Consider the following 20,266-nt stretch of genomic DNA (forward strand, 5'->3'; position numbering starts at 1 on the left):
GAGCTAACTGACCGTTCCTGAAATACTAGGACCCACAGCTGTGTCACACAGCACTTCAATTGTTAATAGTCTGATCAAACCGAGGACGACAAAAGCATTTCTATTTCAACATGTCCATTCTGAAAGAGTCAACATTCACATAGACAGGATTCATCCGCACAGCTGGCTCGGAGAGCCAGAACTAGAACAGAGTAAAATATTTCTTCATATTTAATAAAATGAAAAGAAACCAACCTCTTTTTTCTTCTTCTCGTTTTAGTTTATCCTCCTCTAGTTCTTTTGGCAATTTTTCCTTCTTCTCTTTCTCCACATCATTATGCAAATGCTTTGTGGTATAGCTGAGTGCTGGTGAAAGCAGGATCTCTCCGTTTTTGCAGAGTTCGTCACGGATTTTAATAAAAAACTGCTGTAGCTCTACCGCATCCTCATAGATTTCGGAGTCTGTCCTACAAGGACATCAAGAGTACCTGTTGACACACAAGCTGCTTCCTTCCCACACCTTGGCTACATGGAGGACCCTACCTAATGCTTCTGTAACACGCTAATGGATATAATGGTACTTCTATACAGAGGGTATCTCCTTGAAAGTTTTAGAACAATGTGAAGTGCCATTTTACCTCAGCAAGCCTCGTACCCACCAGTTTTCTCTTTCTTAAGGCTCACTTCTTATACAGCTCACGTAAAAGAAAAGGCCTCACACAGTTTTCTGGGGAAAAACAAGGCGCACGCATCTGTTGATTCTTGCCACAGAAGGGGGCTGCCATGATCAAGGACTACTCTGAGTTCCACACCCCTTACGACACTTACTTGTCTCTATTCCTTGGATTAATTTTTACTTTCTCTTAATTGAGGGACCCACACATTATATAAAGTATTGACAAAAGATCTAGGCAACGTCCATTTTCTTCTCTTTGAATCTCTATCATGCTTGCCTAGGCTGATAGGCCCCAGCAAATATTTGACCCTAAACTGCAAAGTCATGAGGGCATCCATCCTATAATGGTTACAAACCTCAGAGTCAGTGGTCATGTCAGTTTCCCAGAAATGACTACAAAATGTTGGGGAACCAGCAGAGGCAACATAGTGAAAGATGGGGAAAAAATGATCTGCCACACTGAAACCTTTTTAAAGACGCTTTCCTCATTTACAGAATGAGAGGAGAGGACTGGGTAAAATCAGCTTCAGAATTTAGACTAGAAATTTTTTTTACTATCTCTAATCCACGGTGGTCTGAGGATGGCTTAAATGTAATTCTATTAACTAGGAATACGAGGGTCTGAAAAATGATTCACAAAGTAACCACAAAGTCTAGCAGCAGTTATGAACACATTCTGGTTGGGGGACACGGGTAGGCATAGCAAGCCCAGCCAGCTGCCTGCTGATACCCACCACTAGAGCATCAAATGTTAGTGAAGACTCCGGAATGCTTCTACCCATCGGCAAAGGTGAACTGGCAAACACTCTAAACACACTGCCAATAACAACCTAAATGAATGTTTCTGGAAAGGTTTAAAAAATCTTTTTAGGTTATAGAAATGCTAATACTTGTAGAAAGCAATAAAAATAAAACTGGTCAAGGGAAGAAACTCCTCTGATATTATTTTGATGCCTGTTTTCTGAACAGAAATGTCTTAAGATTGTTCACTTGACGTTAAAGTTCATTTTATAAGAGCTTACAATTTTAAGTATAAAGTTAAAAATGAAAATGCACTTTTGGTAACCCCTGTTACACTGAAAGGGCAGATGTGCAATTCCATCAGGTCAGGCTGTTCAGTAACGAGGTTCTGTACACGGCCATTAAACATCTGACTTATCTTTCCTGTTTTGTTTCAACAAAGGAATATGAAGAATGTATTAATCTAAGAGGATCAGTGTTGCCTGCATGCAAAAGAACAAAAACTAAAGATGGAAAAAGAAAATAACTTTTTCCCCTTAGCTGGTGGGTAATCTTTAAAAGGCAGACATCCAGCAAAATGAAATAATTAAGAGTACAGGAAGCTCTTAGTGCCTCCCTTGTCCTTGTCTTCCCAAGGGTCCCCCTTTCTGTAAGGTGGTCAGAGAACTGAATTCAGGAATGCTGCCAGCAGACGAGGGAAGCCAGTGGCTGATTGGCATGAGTCGGTGCCGTGCTGTTACTGAATACTGCTGACAGAGAGACTGCTGTCCCCTGAGGGAACTTTCAGACTCCTTCTATTTCAGGGTGTAAGATCCTAAGTGATATTGAGTGCCAGTGGTAAAGAGGGGTGAGTGTAAAGAAGCATGAACACTGCTGGAGATCAACATAGAAATCTAGTGCCCACGAGCTTCATTAAATTAATGAACTTAGTATTTTTGAGATATCCATCTTCATTACTGGTGAAAGAGCTAGAACGACGGTTTATCACTCACTGAAATGATGCATCTCTGCCTGAGCAGCACGGGGCTATGCTTAAGTACCATAAGCAGCCATAATACGACCCTCATTCACAAAGATAAAGAACAGCTTCCCTCAGTTCTGAAAGACTCTGGGGACAAGGGTGAAACTCCTCACTGCCTCATGTAAATAAATGCACCCAAGACTCTACCTTCAAGGCTTACCTTCCAAAGCAAATCATGTCAACAATGGGAGAATGAAAAGAGTTCATTTCCTAGAGATACAAATCTGCTCATTTCTTAAAACAGACACATCATCTATTAAAGATAAACAAAGTTGCTAATGTTGTAAGAGTCAAATGCAGTTTTGGAAGACCCACAGACCTAACCCCAAGATGGAACGGGGGCGGGGCAGAAGTGGAGGAGAGGAGCGACTTTAGACTTAAGGACTATTTAAGAAAACTGAGAACAAAAATGAAGTCTAAGCTCCATGAAAGAGAATTTGTGTCTTGTGCACTCATGTACCCCAAGTATCTAGAACATGGTTAGAACTGCTGGCCACTCAATTAACATTTGCTGAATAAGTGAAAATAAAGAATGCAAATTTTGACTGCAAGATGTCTCCCCACCTTTCTTTCATTCATTTCTATCTCCACTGCTGAACATTAAGGACCGTTTCCTAAATGTCTCACTCAAGCGCCTCTCCAATACGACCCCAACTCCCCTATCTCTTGAACAGACCATATTCATTCTCTAACCCTGTGCCTTCAGTCAAACCACTCGTGTTATCTATATCCCACCCATTCTCCTTTCCCCCGATGTCTCAGGTCTTTTCAGAACTCTAGCACAGAGCTCCTACTCCACCATCTTTACTACATAGCAAGTTGTTATATGTTGTCTCATGCTTGGAATTATGTTTCCCTAAGCACAGGTCCTAACCCAATTGTTGGACTTAGAGCAAAGAGCACAACCTGATCATCTACGGCTGGGCTCCACTGACTGGTGTCTTGGTGACCAGCTCTGCAGTAGGGAACAAGAGGAGCCACCCCACTTACTAGTTGTGTGACTTGAGGCAACTTACTTCTGTCTGTGCACTTCTTCAAATGCGAAGTGGGAAGATTATCACCTAGAACGGCTATTATAAGGGTTAGAGATGATCTAGATAAAGCGTTTTGCATGATGCTTTACAAAGAGCAGGTGCTTAATAGGAACAGCAAACGTTACTAATTTTTCTTTCAAGATCCAGAGCAAATGAAGGATTCACCAGATTCCCCAGCTGGAATTACTCTACACCCACTGCCTAAAAGTCTCCTTTCAACATGGTAGACTGTAAGCTCCAGGTAGGTAGGGTCTGTATTTTTAGCTTTTTATATTCCCTCAAGACAGTCTCAAAGCACACAGAAGACATACTGTAACTGCTGAACTGAAATTGTTTAAATAGCCAGTAATACCATTCTTGCGTGGCAAAGCCATAACACACATCAAAATTAAAAGGGAATTCAAGTTTGGTGGAAATTTAAATTTGATGGCTTCTTTTAGTACATTCAATATCTGCAAAAGGCACTTAAAAGTGAGAAATCTGAGATAAAAAAAAAAAAGAAGCCTTTTTAGGAACTAGAAATGGTGATCAAATTTAGATTGGCTAACCTCAGATCAACAACATAAGAGCTATTTTAATTTATTCAAAGCATGCTTGGATTGAACTCAAACTTCAAAAAAAAATCACACTACTATTTCTAATTATAAGCATTTTATCCTTTAAAAAAACACGTTCTGTAAAAGGCTGTATTTTAAGAGTTTATGCTTTCCAACAGATCTTCAAATTTGTCCCGTATTCCTTCCCACGGGCCCGGATCCAGATGATGTGGCAGTGCCTGCTCTCCCCCATAGCATATACTTGTGCTCTAGATGCTGTGGCCAAGTAAGAACTCAAAACAGCACCCCACCAAATATAACCATGTACCTAAGCTGAAACAGTATATCAAAGCAGAATTTTCTTTTGTTTTGCATTGAATCACAACTTCTCAAAAAGAAATAGCTTGGAAAACCTACCGATTCATTCTTCGTGCCCTTTCCAAGACTTCAAACATATGCTCTTGAAATAAATCGAGCCGTCGGTAGCGATTATTTTCAACATTCTTTCTAATTATGTCAAAAGTAAGAGGAGGTTTGTTTGGGAAGTTGGGATCCACCGCAGGAATTTCTGCTAAGGAATCACTGTAGCATCTTCCTTCATCATCCTGATGACTCATGACTGACACAAAAAGATTGTGAATAAGTTCTTGAATCAGCAAGGTCACATTTGGGACATGAGAATCCTCATCTCCCTCCAGGTCTCTCCGAGTTTCAAGCAGGACCTTGTGCAGGACAAGGGCATCTTTGTAGATCAAAGACTCAGGCTCATTGTAGGTACAGGCATTGTTAAACATCATGACGAAGTCCTCAACCATGGAGTCTATATCTTGGTATTTGTTGGCCATCATGTGACTTCGAATTTTTTCCATGTCCATGGGCTTTTTAATGGTCAGATAGTAGTCAGGCAGCTCGGATCTAGAGGGAAGCCTCAGAAATATGGCACTGAGGCGGCGACCCCTCTTATCAGTATAGTTCTTTACAGCTTCATAGACTTCATTTAGTTTCTGCTGCATTGGAGTCATGTATTTTGATTTTTTAGGAGAAATTCCACTCTTCCTACCTAAAAGAAGAGAGTTAATGTTAAATGAATAAAATAAAATAAATGAACCCAAGTCTGTATACAGTTGGTAAAACATAATCATAAGGGAGTGTTCCAAGTGATTTGTAAAAGAATTTAATTAGCACGTCTCTAGTGAGGTCTATCTTATGGACAAAAAAAAACGGAAACAAATTTAAACTGTTTTTAGTAATCATATTTTTAGTGAGAGTAATAAGCACTATCATGTTAAGATAGCTGTGAAACGTGGAATAAAGCAAATGACTAGCTATGTGACATTCAAATTCCATCACCTGCAGCATCCTTGAGAACTAGGATTCTTTTAAAAAATATTTTATTTATTGATTAGAGAGAGCAAGCACGAGTGCAGGGAGGGGGAAAGGGAGAGGAAGAAGGAGACTCCCCGCTGAGGAGGGAGCCCAACAAGGGGCTCAATCCCAGGACCCTGAGATCATGACCTGAGCCGAAGGCAGATGCTTATTGGACTGAGGCACCCAAGTGCCCCAAGAACTGAGATTTTTATCACAGGAGAAAAGGAGATCCAGATATTAGAACGTGACGAATAAAAATCTTGTAGCTATAATCTCAGTTAAGAGCATCAGTATGAACTCACAATGTATTTTATCTTTAAATGTAATATAAACACACACAAGATTTCCTAGTTCTGTCCACTGAAAATCCTGGCAACAATGATAGTAGCGGTACAACCCCATGTAGTTTGACTACATTGGCCATAAATCTGAAATACAGATTTCAAATACTAACACCAGTAGCTCCTTAGTAAATGGTTGACTCACAGGTGGCACAGGATAAGCCTCGTGCATCTTGAAACACAAGGCAGTAAAGAATCTGTCAATGTGGTCATGTCAGTAGAACACAGTGGCCAGCCTGGGACAAGAGGAGCATCAATAAGGGCAACAACTGCAATGAGTTAAAACTCAGCAACATGTTTAAATTTAGTAGTTCTTAATGATATATAAAAATGAACGACAAACTGGGTAAATGTCGGCAGATACTGGTAAACCAAGGCATTGCTTTGGAAACTGGTAAACAAAAGGGGGTAGGAATCTATCTTTTATCCTTTCAAAAAACCCAAGACAAAATAAGACAAACAAGCAAAAACTGTACTACTGGGTAACCAAATATTGGACCAGGCAAAGTCTCTCCATACAGAAGTACTCCAGTTGCTAAATGAGCAAGGTAGGACAAAATCAGACTATTGTTATTTTAAACCTCTTCAATGAATTAACGGAGTCAGCATCAACAGCTGTTAACATGTGGGAGAACAAACAGCTGTTACAGGGCTACCCAGTGGAAGACCATCCGCCACCTCTGAAGTTGGTTTTTGTGCCAAAAGGAGGGGATGAGGATCAAATCTAATTTAAATCAAGCCTCTTCCTCCAACTACCAATTTAGAGGAAATGCCAAGGAGACGAGAACACATAAACCACAGCAAAGGAATGCAATTAGCAAAGCCCAGACTGTGGGAAGCTGCAGTACAGCCCCAATTTCTTCAACAAATAAACTGCAAAGGAAAAAAAAAAGTTGAGAGGGGGATTTACAGATTAAAAGTAGTGTCCATCAACTGTGGTTATATGGACCTTATTTAGCTTCTACCTCAAGTGGACATTGCTCCAAGATGTGATGCAATGTAAGTGCAGAAAACCTATTGTGTTATGAAGCAAGCATCCTTGCTGGGCTGGTAAGGAATCTAATCAAGCCTCTCAGGTAAACTTCCATTTTTTAAGAAATGAGAAGAATACAGGGAAAAGTTAGCTGATATCGTAAGAAAGTGAACTGATTAATCCAAAATTTGAAACTGTACAAGAAGGTGATCTGGTTTCTGAAGAGTCAGTGGCATAAGGATATAAAAGGGAGGGGCCTGCTCTAGACTATGAACAGAGGGCGTGACAATCAAATGTAATATACAGAACTTAATTAGGTCCTGATGTGAAGAAACCAACTGTAAAAATACATTCATGAGATAATCAGTAAAATTTGAAAATGTGTCAGGTATTAGATGAAACTAAGAAACTGCTAATTTTACTAGGTGTAATAATGATTCCATGGTTATTTAAGAAAATGCCTGCAAATATAGAAATGCACACTGAACTATGTAGAAATGAAATGACATCGAATTTTCTTTAAAATAATTCAGAACAAAAAAGGAGAGAAAAAACTGGATATAGGAAGTACGGCACGATCTTGAGAGATTCTGAGTAACTGGTACATACAAGGCTTTGTTGTACCATTCTTCATATACATTTGAAACTTTTCATAATACAAAGTAGAGAAATGAAAAGGAGATCAACATTACACCTTAAAATCTCCTTTTTCTGAACTTTAGAATCTCAAGAAGATACCCCCCCACACCCCCGGCTGAGCACAGAGCCCAATAAAGTTTGATCCCAGGACCTTAAGATCATGACCTGAGCTGCAACCAATTCAGATGCTCAACCGACTGAACCACCCAGGCGTCCCTTAATTTTTAAAGTAGTATCTATATCCCATGAGGGGCTTGAACTCACAACCCCAAGATCAAGAGTTGCATGCTCCACTGACTGAGGCAGTCAGGCGCCTCCTAGAATTAATTCTATTTTTAAAAGGCACTGTGTCCCTAAAGAGTAGAATAAAAGGTTTACATTTCTGCAAACCTGCATGCTTTCACAATTCCAAGAAAGGATAAATGCCTTAAGAAGAAGGAATCATCATTTAGCAATAAACCATACCCAAAACTATTACAGTATTCAGTTTAGAGTCAATTCATATTAAAAAAAAAAAAAAAAGCAGGGTCTGTTTGTTTTCTCCCTTTCAGCAAATGTAGTTCCAAAGAATATATGACAACACCATTATAACTTGCTCAGTATTTATTTTATTTACATATTTTAAATAAGGTAGAAACCTCTTGTTTAGCTCAATGCTATTAACTGCTTTTGTTGTCTTTTCTCCCCTCATAGTTCTAATAACATCACCATCCACGGACCACACTCCAAAGACAAGGGAGTTAACTTCCAGCACAGTGGCTGAGCATCTCTAATTTCTCAAGTCTGTCTAAGATCTGCTGCTGGGATTCATTTTTAATTCCAGTACTCAGCAAATGAGCATACAAAAAACCAAATCTGCCACTACACTCTTGCAGGCGTAAGAGATAGAAAAAAAGACCTAGTCTTACTACTGAATATTCACAAAATGGCCACAGCATTTAGAGAGTAAACAAAACCTCTGACTTTATAATCTGTTCCCCACATATGTTCCACAATTGAACTACTTAAAATACAGAGAGCGTTTCAGAGGAGGAAAGGAAACTCCCTGCCAGAGTGAGTTCACGTTCACCACTTAATGAGACATGATTTCCGTGAGTCAGGAATCTACCCTTGATGGACTGAACTAAGTAACAAGTGTGAGGCTGCCTTACTCAGCTTGAGTTTGGGAGAAGCCACATCGTCGTCATCGGGCAGTGGGCCCAGCTCTTTCCTTTTATCCTTGAGTAACTTCTCCAGGATGTGCGCGTCGTTGTACACCTGTATTCCATAAATATATTTAAAATTATTTTCTAAAAAATGTCCTATTGAAGTAGAACACTCATCTATAAAGAAGTTTTCAAGACACAGGTTAGCCTAGTTGGGAACTAGACAGAAAGCTTGAGACCACTAGACAGCCATCAGATCACCTCTCTGCGGGGTGGGCCTTAGCCTCAAATGGTTGTTTAAGCTTTCTAGGTGATTCTAACGTGCAGACATGAATGCTAAAGCTTAGAACTACTGCGGCAGAATCACTGCAAGTTTTTACAGAAGTTCTGAAACGTAATCACGCGTGTTGCTTTCTTCACAAGCCTCTCCTGCACTGGACCTTCATTCAAAGGAGCAGACTCCGCTCAATGGGAAATAAACATGAAAAAGTGGATGAGAGTTGGACAGCAATACTTCAAATACTGTTAAATGGGATTTAGTACCAGTATGAATTCACAATCTGGCCTCTGATCTGTGAAAAGCAACAATCCCTGGTTAGGTTCTCTCTGAAGACTGAAAAAGGGTGGTAATACGTAGCCAAAAATAAAGTTACTCACCTAATGGCCCCTACAGCTGCATCCCCCATGACAGAAAATTTGATCACAAGTACCCTCAGTGCCTACTTTATTTTGTAATAGCAAGAGGAAAGGAAACACATGATTTTAAAGTTACTTTATTTCTGGGAGATTTTAAAGTAGATAAAGGAAACTCTAAAAGATATATGTACCCTCATCCATGTTCACTGCAGCATTATTACCATGAACAAGACATGGAAGCAACCTAAGTGTCCATTCATAGATGAATGGATAAACACACACACACACACACACACACACAGAAGAGTATTATTTAGCCATAAAAAAAGAATGAAATCTTGCCATTTGTGACAAAACGGATGGATCGTGAGGGCATTATGCTAGCTGAAATAAGTCAGACAGAGAAAGACAAATCTGTATCATCTCACGTACATCTATATTCTGAAAAAACAAAAACCAAAAACAGAAAACCCAAGTTCACAGATAGAGAGCAGATCAGTGGTTGTCAAACCCAGAGGTTAGGGAATGTGTGAAATGGATGAAGGGGGTCAAAAAGCACAAACTAATTATAAAATAAGTTACAAGGATATAGTGTATAGCCTGGTAACTATAGTTATTAATACTGTACTGCATATTTGTAAGTTGCTAAGAGAGTAGATCTTAAAAGTTGTCATCACAAGAAAAAAATTTTATAACTATGCAAGGTGACAGATGTTAACTAGACTTATTGTGATGACAGTGCAATATGTGTAAATATCAAATCATTATGTTGTACACTTGAAACTATTAGTTACATGTCAATTATACTTCAATAAAAAACACAGATATAGAATATGAAACAGAAAAATATCAAAGAAGGGAGAATGTATTGTAGCCACACCGATAAAGAACTGAAAATCGTTTACTTAGAGGTGCCTTTCTGAGGACATCCTGATTCTTATATAATCATACCATTTTGTGGACTATCCCTAGAGAAGTGTAGCTATTGCTGGTAGTAAAAATGAGCAAAGACTTTACTGTTGCTGGCTTTCATTTGGGTGCTATGTGCTCTGTGTATACTCTCTTGTTTAAATCCTACAATGGCCCTGACGTAAGTACTATTAGTATCACAAGCGCAGACGGGGAGAATGAGGCTTGGAAGAAGATAAGAAACTCACACGGGGACTGGAAGAGCAGGATTCAAATTTAGGATGTCAGCTTACAGAGAGTATGAACTTCTAACCTTTGCAATGAACTGCCATTTTAACAATTAAGAAAAGACAAAGCATTAAGCTAACCACTGAGAAAAGCAACCTAAGTGAGGCCTCTAGATCCGGTCTCTCAAAATGCATTATACTACCAACACCGAAAAGAAAACGTGCCCACCCCAGGATTCCCCCATAACCTTACCTGGGAGCCCTCCTCATTGTAGTGCCTGGCATTCCGGAACATCAGCTTCATGTCTTCTATCATTCCCTCTTCCCCCGCATACTTGTCGTTGCGGATGTTATGTTCAATTATTTTCAAGTCCATTGGCTCCAATATGATTTTATAATAGTCAGGATAGTCCTTTTTGGATGGTTTAACCATAAACAGATCACAAAGTCTTCTGCCTGAACCTGGCTCACGAGCTTCAAGAACAACATTGAATAAGATTTTCATTCGCTGTTTTCTTATGTTCTTTTTACTGTTGAGGAAGGAGGTAGAAAAGGGGAGAAATGAGAAGAGGTTCAGTTTTCTTCATGTAGGGATGAACATGAAATGAAAAATTAATCTTATGGGAAGGTGCTTCGTAATGATTACAATTTACTGATTATGTATGCAACAAACACAGTAAACATGCTGACAGCTATAAGCAAATATAGGAGAATTTCCAAATAGTTAAAACACAGTGACTCTGGCAGGAGCAGCCAATGAACACCAGACAAACCTGTTTAGAATATTTATGAAATGCAATGCTAAAGAAAAAACCAAAACGTTCTCTAACACCCAATGAAAATGAAATTCTGTTTTCAGTTGAAATATGTTTTTTTGTTGTTGTTGATTTTAAGAACACAGCAAAAATGGAATAAAATTACTGATTCCCTGCTGTTACTAACAGTCCTCACTTCAGAAAACTAAAACCAAACACACACAAAGAGAATGTGCCATCTCTTAAGACAACCATTCTGACACCTGCATACCCTGGTGACCAGGAAATAAAGGGAGGCTATCTGCAAGGCTAGAGTTTCTAGTCTTAGTGGGTACAAGTCTCTGCTGCATTTATGTGGTCTACGTCAGTCCCTGCTTCCTCCAGCTCCATGGGCACGACGCCAACATCCCAACCTAGCTGAAGGAATGAACAATGTGGTTCACCTGAGCTCCTGAATAATTTTTATCCTTGAATGTGAGTCCTGTCTTATTCTCCAGATTCTCCTAGTGAGCTGTGATGCTAAGCGACAGATGTGCGTGGTGAGGACCAAAGTCAAGGGACCACAGATTAGAACCCGAGATAAAGAGGAGCCCAAGAGAACAGATAGGCTGTCTCCTATTTGTTGAGGAAGCTGGCTCAGAGAGGATAAGTGACTTGCCCAAGGTGAGTTTTCCAGTGAATTATTAGAAGAGATGATCTTTCCTGATTTCTGGCACTATCGGTATGCTTTCAGAACAATGATAAATTCTAGCCAGACTCAAGCCTGCAGTCTCCAGATGAATACTCAGGTAATAAAAAGAAATGATTTATGACTTAATGTCTATTCAACAAACATTTATAAGGTCATATAATGTAGTACTTAGAGATAAATATTTTTTATCTGTTTCCTATCTTATAAATAGAAGGAAGTTCATTTCGGAAGCAAATAATGTGGCTGAATGGGTCTCCTACGAAATGGGTCTCCTAGTCTAGTGACTCACTCTACTGCTGGATCATAAAGAGGCCAAAGGCCAGATATTTTCTCTCCGAAGTTCAAAATATGCTTTTTTTAAAAAAAGAAACAAAACCCCAATAAAGAATAATTAACAGATGAGAAAAGAAATATCTATCTTTAGGTCAAGCTTTTAAAATGTGTCAGATGCCTATCTTCCAAGCATCATGGAGCTAAGAAAGCCTGAAAGTGGTCAGTTAGGAGGGAAAAAGGACCTCTGGGGGCACCTGGATGGCACAGTGGGTTAAGCCTCTGCCTTCGGCTTGGGCCATGATCTCGGGGTCCTGGGATCAAGCCCCACATTGGGCTCTCTGCTCAGTGGGGAGCCTGCTTCCTCTTCCTCTCTCTCTGCCTGCCTCTCTGCCTACTTGTGATCCCTTGTCTGTTAAATAGATAAATAAAATCTTTAAAAAAAAGAAAAGAAAAAGAAAATAAAGACCTCTGTTTCCTGTGCCTTCACAGGAAGTGGCTCTGGGATCATTTCTGCCATTTTCCCCTCTTAATATTTTTGTGTCTCAATGTCAAGTAAGTAATGGTTAGATATATTAGGAGAAGTTTCATTCAGTGCAAACTATTTCCCCAAAGAGGCATCTGGGCGCAATGGTATGAGAGCAAGAGCCCTCTCAGTCCAGGACTCAGTAAAGGGATAATGGAAGGGGAACTTGGGACAGAGCTGCACATGTGGGCAGAGATTAGAATACAGATGACATTAACCTTCAGGGAGCCTCTAAAGAAAAATTTCAGAACCTGAATTTGATATCACAGAAATCGAAAACTACTAAAGGGGCGCCTGGGTGGCTCAGTCGGTTAAGCGTCTGCCTTCGGCTCAGGTCGTGATCCCAGGATCCTGAGATTGAGCCCCACACGAGGCTCCCTGCTCAGTGGGAACCTGCTTCTCCCTCTCCCTCTGCCTGCTGCTCTCCTTGTGCTCTCTCTCTCTTGCCAAGTAAATACATAAAATCTTAAAAAAAAAAACCTAAAAGATGGTTATGGTTTCGTTAGATCTCACTTGTGTCGGTCAAACTTCAAAATGAAGACTCAGAAATCCCATTCTGAACCTGTGAGCTTAAAAAACTCTCTCCAATAATCAACTCAAAATGAAATTGCTCCTCAATCCAGGAATATCGTGGAGAACAATTAAAGGTTTCTTTCTTGGTCCAGGTAAGCTCTCTTCCTTTCCTAGTTCCAGTATATCACCCGCAATCATCACTGGACTTTTCTAGATGAAGCTACAAACACTCTACATATACAAATCTGAGAGTGGGTCTAGGGCAGTATTTTTTTTTTTTTTTAAGATTTTATTTATTTGACAGAGAGAGACAAAGTGAGAGAGGCAACACAAACAGAGGGAATGGGAGAAGGAGAAGCAGGCTTCCCATTGAGCAGGAAGCCTGACGCGGGGCTCGATCTGAGGACCCTGGGATCATGACCTGAGCTGAAAGCAGACACTCAACAGAGCCACCCAGGCGCCCCTCTAGGGCAGATTTTTATGAGTTTCTTAAAGAGGAGGGAAAGCTTTTTTACTGAATTTTAGGGAGAATGCCAATAAAGTAAAAGGAGAGTGGGATAGCTCTGAGACCAAGCAGCTTTGAATGGGACATATCCAAAATGTGAAATCTTGGGGCACCTGGGCTCCCTATTCCCTACTACCTACTCCATTGGGCTCCCTACTAAACAGAGTGTCTGCTTCACCCCCTGGCCCTCCCCCTGCTTGTGCTCTCTCTCTCAAATAAATATAATCTTAAAAAAAAAAAAAAATGAACTCCAGATGCCTGGGTAGCTCAGATGGTTATGTCTGCCTTCAGCTCAGGTCATGATCCCAGGGTCCTGGGATCAAATCCCACATTGGGCTCCTTGCTCCTTGGGGAGCCTGCTTCTCCCTTTGCTTCTGCCCCCCTCTCTCTGTCTCTCATGAATAAATAAATAAAATCTTTAAAAAAAAAGTGAAATCTGAATTTATTTAAGAGACTGAATTTATTTAAGAGACTACTCTGAATTTATTTAAGAGACTACTCTAATAACTGAAATGTACTGTTTTAGGATTTTCATTACCAATAGTATCCTCTCCCCATTTGTATCATTCACTCTTTACCAGTCATGTGTAACTGGTTTCCATCCTCAAAGGCAAGCAAAACTTTTGTTGTCGGGGTGACTTACAACCTTCTCTGAACAAACCCAGTTTTGTTATTTTGTTGACATCTTTCCTGATCCTTATATTGCTTTTGACACTGAGAACTACTGGCCCATTAGTTTTAATCTATCAGAAAAAACTGAGTTAAATTTCATGCTCTTCTATAATAACTATATTAGCATGGGTGGTTAGTGTATTTGCTTTATCTTTTTCCAATATGGATGCTGAACTTTATTATATCTGTGACTTTTGAAAGCAACTTCAAATACTTTCTGAAATGAGAAAAAAATTACAAAAAGACAGAAACCATATTCCCCTAATTTGTACTTTATGTTTACTGTTTTCAATGTCACTTCGTTTTTCGGATTCTTCTTAGAACCCCTCTATGTATCTTACCTGTCCTCCTCTCTCAGATCACTAACTGTAAGTTGTTTGTTTACTCCTTCCCATTTTGGGAAAAGTGCATTAATCTCAGACCTTGTAACTGGCATACTCATTCTTCTCTTTTTTTAATCAGAACCCTTAAACATACTGCAGTAAAATGTATCTTAAGGGAGTTCAAAACCAGGGCTGTTTATCATTGTGTACTTATGCGGGCCACATTTAAAAGGGGACACCAATTCAAAAATAGACTTTGTTATAAGAAGTATGCAGTTCTAGAATTTTACAGAAGATAGGCCATGATGGGTTCTGTGCTAACAAAATCATTATACTACAGCGATTCCAACAAATAGAAGTGTCTTGAGAAATGGGTGCTTCTTCTAAATTGCACAAAGATTAGAAGCTGGAAGAGGCTGTGTTCTGAATCAGATTTTCCAGGGCCAGCACTACCACCATCCTCCTGACTCCCAACCCAGCTTGAACCACTGCAATCACTGTCACTTTTTGCTTCTCTTAGTTTTTCACCAAGTTTTAGAGGAACCTCCACAGCCCTTCTGGATCTAATCTTTAAATTTTTTATGCCATAGTGTTAGTCTTTAACCTCATACTTTGTGGCTGACTATATTCTCAAACGTTCTTAACATTATATTTCCTCTGAAGCTATCACTTATAATTATATATATTCACATTTGCATATATACACACAAAATTCCCATTTATGGTTATAGCTAACACTTCTTCCACGTGCCAGGGGCTGTGCTAGTAAAGCACTGCATGTGTGACCTCATTTAATCCTCAAGCTCTAAGAACCAGGTCCACTTACTATCCCAACTTTGCAGTTGGAAAACTGGAGGATTACAGGGGTCAAGCGAATACCTAAGGTCACAAAGTGAGCAATCAGAACTAAGACTTGAATGAGCTGATAATCACCAGGCTGCTTTTATGATGTCCTTCCCTTTCCCAAAAGTCAGCACTTACCATGGGCCTCTCTACCCTGTTCATAGGCTCCCAGGTCTCCCAGCATTTAACACCCTGGTCCTAGAGTTTCAGTGGGGTCTGCTGTTAAGCTAAATAAACCCAAAGGTTCTCTCCTTTACAAGGTTTGCTACATTCACTGCATCTTCATGTCTACAAGGAATAAAACCTTTTAATAAGAAAAATCTTTTAATAAATAACAAATATTTTCTAATTAGTTTCCCAGGCTAGTAATAATGGACTACAAAAAAAAAGAAATCTCCAGAGCCTTAACATCGATAGGAACTACTTCCAGAAAATAATCAGAGTTGCATTTATTGAGTCCTAACTGCATCTAGGCCCAGTTCTAAGGGCTTTAAACACATCAAACACCCAGGTCCTCATGATGACCTTAAGTAGGTACAGTTACCAACTCTTTTTTCAGATGAAGAAACTGAAGTAAGGCTCAGATCACAGAGCTAATTAGAATAACTAGGATTTGAACCTGGGCAGTTAGATTCTAGAGCTTGGGGTTATACTACTCCTCCAAATGCCCCAGATTTCTATTTCTACTACTACCCAGAGTTAGCGCCATACACAGTATGAATGACGTAAGAGAAATATAACCCATGGTCTTTTTCTTAAATTTGTGATTTAAGGACATTTTTCTTAAGGAAAATATCAGGAAGAAGATAATGATAACACAGTAATTTTGTAGAGCAGACTGCCTATGGGAGCAAGATGCAGATAACTTTAGAACATCTAAACTGCAAAGAAAAGCATGATAGGGAAATCCTAATTCCTAGAGCTCTTTGGGCAGTCATGCATGTAGTTCTATAAAACTACATAACTGTGTACCTTGTGCAATTATTCTAAGACATTGCTCCCACACAATTTCATTTGTTTTCAACCTGCCTTGCTTCCTGGCAAGTAAGTTCCTGGCACACAGAGGTGACACCTGAACATTTTCCTTTATGGCCTGTAACAGTGGAGTCTGGTGTTCTGTCAGCAATTGACACTCCATGAACGCCAGAAGACTAAGGTGAAGATAAAAGCACCACACAATGATGACCAGGACTGTAATAAGGCAACTCATAATTTAAAAATCAAAAGTGACATGCAAAAGAATGGATGCTTTCAAAGAAATAAAACATGGGCAAGATCAGAGACTGATGAATGTATTCATGCTTGAGAAGCCCTAACCCAATGCACAGGTGCCAACCCAGGCTGACTTCACTTGGACTGTCAGCATTGGTTTTGATCCTTCTACTCCCACCCCCATGTGTAAGAGACATCCCTGAAAGGGCACCAGCATCTGCCAGCCTCTGGACTCTGGCGACACTGTCATATTCTCAGCCTCCACCTTCTGTTGCACAAGCACAACCACAATGACTGGTGACAGGGCTTGCAGCTGCTGACAGAGCTAGCAACACATCGACGCTTCAGAACATATCGAGGCAAACTAATCCCGAATTTATTCTACCAACTGTACTTCTCAACTATTCTGCTTTCTTTACTCATAAAACAGACTGGCACCCAAATAAAAACTTATTTCACATGCTTAAGACTTCACTTTTCACCTAATCAGTACAGACCATGCCACGGAAGTTATACTTTTAAAAATACGTTTATGCATAAAAAAGGACTGCACACCTGGAGAGCCTCCTGAGACCCAACACCTCACTGTCAAGAGTGTTCCTGGGAAAGCAGAAACAGACATTACATGTAAAGAGAAACAAAACAAGCAACATCGGAGGGTCATGTATAAACCAAATACGGTTGAGAAAAAAGAGGCTTATCCAATCCAAAGGATAAAAGATATTAAGAATACTTTGGAACATTTTAACAGGAAAACAGCAGGTAGACTTTTGGGCAAAGGGGTGGGGGAGAAGACTGTACTCCCAGAATGAAGAGAACATACATTTTTTTTTCACACTTTTTGATATTAAAAAAAATAAGGCAAAGATAGAATCATACGCAGTATTGAGAAGTTAAGTGGTACTTAGAAAACCTGGCCCTGACTTCACTGGACAAGCTGACTAGGCAGCTGTGTTTGCCTGAATTCCCGAAAAGTCTATTTCTCATTAGCAAAACCTCGTAACATAACGAGCTACCTCCTAAAAGGCTCGTTAACATTTCTTTCTTTGACACAGTTCTAAGCGTAGGACTCGCTTCTCTCAACCTCTTACTGTCTACTCATGCCTGTATTTCAAAACCAGGTATGTTCTTTTATTGCTTTAGCTATGATTTAAATTTGTTCTTCTCTTATTTGTGTTTTTCACTTCCTAGGAAACCTGTTTACAGAGACATTTTATCTGAAGGAGGATTTTATGAATTCAACAACGTAATGCTTCAGTTTTCTTTTTGTGGGAGGTTTTAGAGCAATAACTTTCCTGTGATTTACTTGGGTTGTCCCACCAACTATAAGCCACAGAGACAGAGAGGTCATTAAGGATCTGGCCTGGGCTAACGCTTCCTCAGAACAGTTGTAACGCTCAACTAGTTTCAGATCTCTTTCCATTCGGTGTTGGCACTAACTGTACCATCACTTTGCCTCCATTACCTTCTTTTGCCTTAGAAGTTTTTATCTTTGATGGGTGACTGATCTGGAAAACACAGGTGATGCTGTAGTAGTTATATAATTACACTCAAAGATGTCCTTGACTTGATGTTTCTGATCTGGTTTCACATTTTTCCTCCGTTGTCCCTGGTATAACAAGGAATTAAGAACTTGGAAGGATGAAATTCATAGGCCAGTAATGGAGGAGACTCACATCTCAGGGTACACCAATCAATTTCGTTACCATGGCATAGCACAGCAGTTACTCCCAAAGCTAAAAAAGTTTTCCCAAATGCTATTTGTAAGAGGTAAAGATGGGATAGCTTCTCTTTTGTAAACCACTTTTTAAAAGCCTCTGCTCTCAGTGGATCTCTTAATGTTACTAGTGACTTCTTCATTCAACTCTGGATCTGCCCCCACTATTAGTGATTAGCTTATTTCTTGTTTGTGGTGTCCTCCCTGGAGTGAATGCTGCTACAAAGATGGTGAGACAGTTAAGGCTGAGGGAGAATATGGTGTTCGACAAAGATCGAGCCAGAGAAACTCTGTGTGGGAGGAGTAGACAAAAGAGTCACTCTTGCAGGATTCTTTATAGAGTTCAGCTTCAGAATCTGACAGTGAAGAGCCCTTCCACAGAACCCATGAGAGAAAGGACGGGTGACAGCAGTTCGGAGAAACATGAGAAAGAAAAACCAAACAACTAGCTTAGCATTTTATCAACTACAAGAAGTTGTGACTTGGTAGTTTACAATCTGACATCCTTAAAATGGCAAATAAAGATCAGATTAATAAGTAAAACCAAAGACGTGAGAGTATCAGCGACTTACTTCACTGTAGTGATAGTACTGAATTTTTTTGCAATTCACCACGTAGAAATTACCTAAATGAGATTCAAGTGGCTCTCCTGAAATGCCACATTAAAGCAAAATGGCCCAGACAGCCAACAGAGTAACATGCTTTGCCAAGCCCTGTAAGGAGCTGTCACTTTCGTCCTTGCGATCTACAGCCATTCCGGCACTTGCACCAATAGCAGTGCTGATCGTACGATTCACAAATGAATTCTAACAGAAGATCTGTTAGCAAATAATTAGAGCTTGTAGGCAAATTCATACCTGACAGCTTAAAGACACATTTTTCTGCACTTATCAAAAACAAAATGATAGAAAAATAGATGTCTCTATCTATGAGAAGAATATGTACCTTTTTCTTTTGGCACTACCAGCATCAGAGGTGGCTGAAGAAATCATGCTGTCTCCATCCTCAATGTCGTCCCTCCTAGCAAGCTCCTTCTTCTTTGCCTGAAACAGAGCAGACCCTGGGAGTCAAGCTCTCCTGCTGAAAGCTCTCAGAATATATGAATATTAAACAGCTAGACATACCAGATTCTCTTAGAGAAATACAACCACATGTAAGATGCACAGAATTAAAGAGTCAGTAAACATTTTCAATAACCCGGTCTGACAAAAGCCTGCACGACCTGTAGAAAAGTAGGTTAAAAACTGGATCTGGCAGATTGAGGACGCAACACTAGCTCAAGTACCAGACTACAAGGGCACTGGCTTGTTCAAAGCGCTGAGGCAAGTTGTAGGAGTGCCCCGCCATTTTTAGGTGAAGCCAACTAAAGACAGTTTTTGGTGCCTTGGACTTCTTCAGCGATGCTGTGGCTAAGAAGAAGGTTTAATGCGAGAGGTGAAAGAAGATCTACTTTCAACACATGCATTTTTAAAGACCTTCTGCCAAAGGGCTGAAAGTCCGACCGCTGCAGACTTAGGGAATGCGCGCGCAGTGCCGTAAGGAAATACATGAAATGTGCAGCACCGAGGCCAGGATCAATTACACAGAATGAAGATTCTCCAGGGGATCCAAAATTCTTTTGTTGCTTCCTTGCTCTGGGATTCTTTTTCCAGAAAGATTCTACTCAAAACTGACAGACACAATTTGTATTTCGTACCTCTGCCTTTCTTCAAAAACGCCTAGATCACCCATGACTTCCCGTGCCCACTAAGACGTGCTCTCAGAAAGTATCTGATAAATTCCTGAACACTGTACAGTGATTAGTTACCTTCTCCTAGGACCAATTTTGCTACCGTAACAGATGCAAGTCTAGAACCAAAGAAATAAAATCTACATGATAAAGGACCATCTGTGACTGGAGGGAAACTTCCTGAGGCCCTAAAATTACCTCCCACGCACAAATCCCTGCTTCTTCCACTCACAAGGCTAGCCCAGTCTAAATTATTATTCCTACTCTACATGTTCCTGACAACTC

General features: G+C 40.0%; 1 protein-coding gene across 21 annotated transcripts in view; it reads right to left on the bottom strand.

Annotated features, from left to right (window-relative positions):
- The window catches only part of PBRM1 (polybromo 1), a 128,926-nt gene that overhangs the window by 58,008 nt on the left and 50,652 nt on the right, over positions 1 to 20,266 (bottom strand). For 14 of the 21 annotated variants that reach the window (XM_032868256.1, XM_032868255.1, XM_032868261.1 and 11 more), the window contains 6 exons: positions 19,198 to 19,295; positions 17,091 to 17,135; positions 10,479 to 10,755; positions 8,460 to 8,565; positions 4,405 to 5,047; positions 235 to 446 (listed from right to left, as the gene is read on the bottom strand). In XM_032868256.1, the coding sequence (XP_032724147.1) occupies positions 235 to 446; positions 4,405 to 5,047; positions 8,460 to 8,565; positions 10,479 to 10,755; positions 17,091 to 17,135; positions 19,198 to 19,295 (1,381 nt within the window). The remainder of the gene's footprint in view (positions 1 to 234; positions 447 to 4,404; positions 5,048 to 8,459; positions 8,566 to 10,478; positions 10,756 to 17,090; positions 17,136 to 19,197; positions 19,296 to 20,266) is intronic. The other 7 variants (XM_032868275.1, XM_032868273.1, XM_032868268.1 and 4 more) reach the window with 1 other exon arrangement.

This window comes from Lontra canadensis, unplaced genomic scaffold (genome assembly GCF_010015895.1).
Source record: "Lontra canadensis isolate GAN:19392208 unplaced genomic scaffold, GSC_riverotter_1.0 scaffold35, whole genome shotgun sequence".
Classification (NCBI taxonomy): Eukaryota; Metazoa; Chordata; class Mammalia; order Carnivora; family Mustelidae; genus Lontra; species Lontra canadensis.